At 37.9% G+C, this 7,331-nt stretch overlaps 1 protein-coding gene across 1 annotated transcript in view; it reads right to left on the reverse strand.

Annotated features, from left to right (window-relative positions):
* LOC106877428 (uncharacterized PE-PGRS family protein PE_PGRS54) overlaps positions 1-7,331 on the reverse strand; it is a 58,501-nt gene that overhangs the window by 41,661 nt on the left and 9,509 nt on the right. The window contains exon 2 of the mRNA XM_014926329.2: positions 246-308. Within this exon, the coding sequence (XP_014781815.2) occupies positions 246-308 (63 nt within the window). The remainder of the gene's footprint in view (positions 1-245; positions 309-7,331) is intronic.

The following is a 7,331-nucleotide window of genomic DNA, read 5'->3' on the forward strand; positions in this document are numbered from 1 at the left end:
TATATATATATATATATATATGTATATATATAATCCATTTCCTCTGAACAAAAGTAGGGTAACATGGCTTTTCAAAAAACTCGTTGGAGGTTATGAGAGATTTACATTACGTGATATTGCATTATAAATAAATTCATTTAATACGAAACTAACACTAAACTATGCAGAGTAAATATTTGCACGCATTAATTCAGTTACATTAGAAGTAAAAAGCAAAATATGGTAGTATATATAGGTTTACTTACGTGGTTTCAGTACTCTTAGGTTGTTCGGAATTGGTCAAGTTGAAGCATAAGTCATTACACTCCCTGAAAGAGTGAACATACAGAAGGTTATTCTTTCATAACTGTACAGGACCCTTGTACAGGACCCTTGTTGTGTATGATAAGGTATTTATAATTTGCTCATTAGATTTGCTTATGTAAATTATTGCCATTACGGTCACTATAAATACTGTTGCTTTCAGTTGGATGTAAATTCTGAATTAAGGGGACGAGAGCATGTATAATCAATTAGATTAATTTCCAATGTATCCAATTCTAAAGGCAGCGAGCTAGCAGAATCGTTAGGACGCCGGGCAAAATGTATATCAGCACTCAAATTCCGCTGAGGTCAGTTTTGCCTTTATTCCTTCCGGTGTCAATAATATAATGTACCAGTTGAACATTGGGGTCGATGCAATCGATTTATCCCCTTCCTTGAAATTGCTAGCCTTATGCCAAAATTCGAAGCCAGTATATCATATTCTGTTATACTATCGAAACGCCGGTATCTGAAGTACCAAATGTGAGACAGTCGGATAATCTACAGTCCTCTACATCTCTACCGTGGAGGCGCAAAGGCCCAGTGGTTAGGGCAGCGGACTTGCGGTCATAGGATCGCGGTTTCGATTCCCAGACCGGCCGTTGTGAGTGTTTATTGAGCGAAAACACCTAAAAGCTCCACGAGGCTTGGCAGGGAATGGTGGCGAACCCTGCTGTACTCTTTCACCACAAATTTCTCTCACTCTTTCTTCCTGTTTCTGCTGTGCCTGTAATTCAAAGGGTCAGCCTTGTCACACTGTGTCACGCTGAATATCCCCGAGAACTACGTTAAGAGTACACATGTCTGTGGAGTGCTCAGCCACTTGCACGTTAATTTCACGAGTAGGCTGTTCCGTTGATCGGATCAACTGGAACCCTTGACGTCGTAAACGACGGAGTGCCAACAATATCTCTACCAAATCTTTCTCAGTATTCTGCTTCACACACATATCTGCATTAAGTCCATATGTGTTACAGTTACCGTTTAATAGCTATGCTTTCAAAGTCAGTCAAATTTAGTGGCTTAAAAATACATCCCATTCCTTGATAGGATTGAAAGTCCGATACCTGAAACACATTCGTCTGATTAAGAGTATACTATGTGCCTCGATCATCGAAATGTAGTGTGTAGTAAATGTAGATTTATTCCGACTTAACCCAGTGGCATTGTATTGAAGTATATTTACATTAAGAGAATTAAAAATATCCGAATTAGTAACTGACATGCTTAGCGGGAAAGATGGAATCCTGACATTAGCATTGTGCTGTATAATGGCCTAGATCAGGGGCTGTCAAACATTGTGCCCGTGAGGTGGATCCAGGCCGTGGAAATACTTAATCCGACTTTAGATAATATTTTAAAAAACTATTATTATTTCAATTTTAAACATTCTGTGAAATATATATCGGTAGATCTGATACACTTTTTACTGCGATTAACATCGGTTCTGGTTAGTTAAATCAGCGCACCTTGGAGAATCTTTTGTTATCTCAGCCAATGCTGAAAAAAAGTTTATGAACCATGAACTAAAAGCTTATAGACATGACGGAAGATATTCCTTTTTCTTCAAAATTACACGTCTTTATCTGAAAGGACTCTATAGCTATGAGTAATATTTAAAAGTCCTGCAACTAAAACAATGCAAGCTTTCTGACAATCATCGGTTTTCTCGAGAATTATATACATTCATTTGGATAGTTTTTGCTTCCGTTCTTATTCAAATGACTCTTGCTGATTACGATTATATACACATAAATCATATCGATGAACTTTTCTCACACATTTTTGCACAATATTTTACTTAAACTTATTCTCCCCTTATATATTCTTAATAAATTCGCTATCATATACATTGACCCTTTTATCTATTTACCTTGGTCTATTCAATGAATAGGGATTTGTGAGTAATTGTAACTATGGAGCCAATGAAATCTAGTTTATACTTCAATCAAGCCCGCAAGCTAGATGAGTTTAAACACTGTTGGCCTAGATATTTAACTCTCGGTTAGTCTTGATATAAAATGATCAAATGGAGTTGAGATTCCATTCACCGTTACAAGCGTGAGTAGGTGTACTACATTACTGCTGAAAGGCTGAAAACAAATGTAAATGATGACATAATAAAAGAGGGCACAGACTTAATTGAAATGATATTTACGAATTTCCAGATTTTAAGAACACACACACATTTGATACATCGATACACTGCCGACAATGTAATCAAAATATTCCCAAAGCATAACCACAATAAGCAATTTATTCATAATTGATTAAGGAATTTCGTGCATTCACCATTTATGACACACTCAAACCTCACATTACGTATTTCGTTGATTATTGCTGTTTTTTGCATGAATCCTTTCCTCGGTCACTCAATTTTTACCGCATCTTCCTCCATGGCTTAAACAATACTGTATCGTATATGCATACAGTGAACATCACATATGCATCCTTCCACGCATGTCTTTAGAAATTTAGGTTGTAGATGCGTCAACACGGAGCTCTAAATTTATGACAATTTTCAAATTTGGGACACTGGTTATGTGCCATATTAGCTAGAAATTCCACAGGCTTCGCTACTGAGCTCGTTTAACATTATAATTTGGCCAAACTTATTACCATCGCCTAGTATTGGTGGTGGGGTGCATTTTGATAAAGAACTTAGTATACGCTTTCTGCTCGGCTTCTTTTAGTTATTAATCCTCTTGCATCTATCATATACGACCACACAGTAACACAGGGAAAGTTTAGTTACCTCAGCGCACCCAGTACAGTCTATTGCAAACTGTCGTAGTTATTTTACCTCTGCAATCACTCACGACCGCATCACCAGATACACTTAGCCTCTACGCTTCCTGCAAGGTACCACCCAAGTCTCGGTTTCAAATTTTGGCACAAGTCCACCAAGTTCAAGGGACCGGGGAGTCGATTATATCGACACCAGTTGTCAGCTGGTCCTTATAATATCGACCCCGAAAGGATGAAAGGCAAAGTCGAACTCGACGAAATTTGAACCCAGAACGTAAGGATGGACTAAATGCCGCTTAGCGTTTGACCTGAGGTGCTAACGATTCTACAAGCTCGCCGCCCTTCATCAACTAAATATCGCCTGAAGTACTGCTCCTACATTGAATAAAATTAGCAACCTTTCTTCTCAGATTCAACCATTGGAAACTGATTGACAGCTGTGTCAATATGATGCATGATTATACTGCATGATATTTCAAATCACTTGAATATTTTCTCAATTGTATACGCAATCCGATAACTAGTTTCTCTCATACACATGCACATGCTCATTGCACATTCGCGTATAAAGCAGTTCATATTTTCGATTCTCTCGACAGGAACCTAAGATTTATATTCTGCTTTTGTACCACATCTATCTTTTGATGTATGCCTTTTCGTATACTCATTAAAAAAATATATTTATATTCTAATTATGCTGTTCTTTATCAGAAGTAGTAAAAGCTCGTGGAAATTCTATCTGTGAAAATTTCGATTCATTTGTAGTGGATCTCGACTCGTTATTGTATTTTTCGAGTTATCAACGTTTCATCCATTCTGGAGACAGAAAATTTAGTTCTGTTTGGTCATTTGCGACTTCTGTCTTATAGCCCGTCAACTTAACTCTTTAATATATGCTGAAACAAGAGTTGAAACCATCTTTTGGGGACCAATGTTTAGGATTGACACTCCAGCTGAGAAATCATGCTTTGCTCTCGATCCATGGTTGGGAGGCTTACTGCATCCGCCAGCGTCACTATGACAGCCCGACGTATTAGGCTTTCCTCAATACTACCGACACTCCTTCAACACCACTGCCACCTTCGTCAAACACAACCTAACGTATTCAATGGCTGTTGCCACTAACTGTCCAACCAGTCTGACCGTCATTATTACACACATGCAATCATGCAATTTCCTCATAAATAAGCTGCTCACACAGATTATGCAGTTTCACATTTTTTTTTGCAGTAGATACGAGGTACGTTCAAAAAGTATCCAACTTCATTTTTTCCCACGAAAGCTAATGCTGCGTGGGCAAAATCCTTTCAGTGGGAGGTGACGCCAGCCTTCCTGCGCATGCATGAAAATTTCCGCGCCGGTAGTTCCGGCCAGTTCCGGCTGTTACGCCTAGAGTACAGACGTGTAGTACGTTCTCGTCGAATTGTCGTTTTCACTGAACGCATCGAGCATTTTTTTTTTGCCGAAAGATTTACTTTTGGCTCGAAAAATACTTTTTGAACGTACCTCTTACACATGTATCGGTTGTAATCCAAAAGCTACTTTTGTAACGTTCCAGTAATAAACCTTATATCATATACAACAAGTAAAATGGTTATTCATTTTATCTGCAACCAGTTTACACATTTGTTGACTCATTCACACAACTACATCCGTTTATATTTCGTTTATACACAACTGATGACTTCTAACGCTGATGAGTACATTTGATTAAACTTATTACCAGTTGTTGGCACTCCGTCGCTTACGACGTCGAGGGTTCCAGTTGATCCGATCAACGGAACAGCCTGCTCGTGAAATTAACGTGCAAGTGGCTAAGCACTCCACAGACACGTTTACCCTTAACGTAATTCTCAGGGATATTCAGCGTGGCACAGTGTGACAAGGCTGACCCTTTGAATTACAGGCACAACAGAAAGTAAGAGAAAGTTATGGTGAAAGAGTACAGCAGGGTTCTCCGTGGAGCTTTAGGTGTTTTCGCTCAATAAACACTCACAACGCCCGGTCTGGGAATCGAAACCGCGATCCTATGACCGCGAGTCTGCTGCCTTAACCACTGGGCCATTGCGCCTCCACCTAATTGCAGAATCCTTTAAAAACAACTGTGTTAAAATCTGAAGTTCTTAAATTTACATCTTTAGGCTTGGAAAACCATTGGAATTTTTAATAATGAGCGAAAAATCATTTTATAACACGTTTGCCGTTCCTCGTTTTATTTTTCATATTCATTGGTACTAATCAATTTTCCTTTGCAAAATCCTTTAGAAACAAGACAGTTAAAATCTCAAGCTCCCAAATTTATATCTTCAGGCCCCACATCCACTTGAAACTTTGAAATTACGTGAAATGAAAAGACTTTTCGACTTTGTTTTCTTTGTTATTTTTAGCTAGCTGGACGCATGAAAAAATTCACAGACAATTTAAATATCGTCCAATGAATAGTTATCATTTAATCAAAATTGTTTAATTTGCACTATTTTGAGTAATGAAAAATCTATTATTCTTTATGTTATATTTATTAATAATATAAGTAAATATTAAGTTATTGCGTGAAAGTATATGTTAAATACATCCGTTACAGCACTTCCTTATATACAATATTTCTAGTGTAGGTGATTCCTCTTCTGCGACCGTAAGTGGATTCGTTTTGAGGTATCACTTTAACCCTCACTGTTCATCGTCCTTGCTCTTGAAAAAGCTACGGTATTGGTTTATGAGTCATCACTAAATGTAAATAACACTAAATTTAACACGATCATTAATTTTAATACAATGGCCTAAAGTCAAGGTGCAAAGCAGAAAACTTCACACACATTCGACGTACGTTCACACGCAACGAACGTTGCAGCGGGATTGGAAAGAAGTTCACACACTCGTTCTCTTTATAGTCAATGTGGAACATCAAGATATTAGTCAATTGCATTGAAACTTGGTATGCAACCTCTTAAAGATACTATATTTACTGCTGTGCATTCTTTTACGTAGAAATATATATTCGCTACGACTTATAGTCCATGAAATGCAAAATCTGACCAAAAATAGCGATTTTTTTAAATTTTCAATTGCGTTGCGGAGTCTGAAAAAATATTTAACCGCAAAGTTCTTTATATAGCTTTCTTTAAACCCTAATTCGCAACAAAATATCGATTTTTGGTTACCAATTTTGAAAGCTGCATTTTTAGCTCCACCTTACCGCCAATAAAACCTCAGAAACATCACTGATGATATATCTCACAGTACCTGTGAGACGTATCTTATAACCATCTATCTATCTATCTATCTATCTATCTTATTTCTTTATTACCCACAAGGGGCTAAACATAGAGGGAACAAACAAGAACAGACGAACGGATTAAGTCGATTACATCGACCCCAGTGCGTAACTGGTACTTAATTTATCGACCCCGAAAGGATGAAAGGCAAAGTCGACCTCGGCGGAATTTGAACTCAGAACGTAACGGCAGACGAAATACCGCTAAGCATTTCGCCCGGCGTGCTAACGATTCTGCCAGCTCGCCGCCTATCTATCTATCTATCTATCTATCTATCTATCTAACTGTCTGCTTGTCTGTCTGTCTACCTAATGTATGTATATGTGTGCACATGATGAAACATAAGGTCCCAGTCTGCTTATATATTGGACATATAAAAGGAAAGTCGTGGAACTTGAAACTTTGGTTCTATGGAAGGACTTATAATGAAGAGTGTTTTTGTTGGTGAACTCATGTGCCTGCATAAGAATGCGCACTTCTCTCTGCGCCTGTGTTCTGTCTGCCTGTCTGAAGGTATCTTTGCATGTCTGCGTGTGATTGCGTGTTATTCCACATGTGTGTGAAATTTGTCTGTTTGTGTGCGTCTGCGCCTCTCTTTCTCTCTCTTTCTTGGTGTTTGTGTGTGCTAGTGAGGGGAGTTGTATGTATATATGTATGTGTGCGTGTGTGTGTGTGTGTGTGTGTGTGTGTGTGTGTGTGTGTGTGTGTGTGTGTGTGTGCGTGTGCATGTGTGTGTGTGTGTGTGTGTGGTGTACAGCTGGCCTTGTTCGCCTCTGCAGAAGTAATGTACTTCCCGTAAATTATACTCACGCCATATTGATAACTTTTCCCAGAATTAAAGGGATGCATCTGCTAATATATCTGTTACTTATCAACACCAATAAATATATATACATACATATAGATAGATAGATAGATAGATAGATAGATAGATAGATAGATAGATAGATAGATATAGATATATATATATGTATATATATATATATATGTATATATGTATATATATAT

This window comes from Octopus bimaculoides, chromosome 5 (assembly GCF_001194135.2).
Source record: "Octopus bimaculoides isolate UCB-OBI-ISO-001 chromosome 5, ASM119413v2, whole genome shotgun sequence".
Taxonomy (NCBI): Eukaryota; Metazoa; Mollusca; class Cephalopoda; order Octopoda; family Octopodidae; genus Octopus; species Octopus bimaculoides.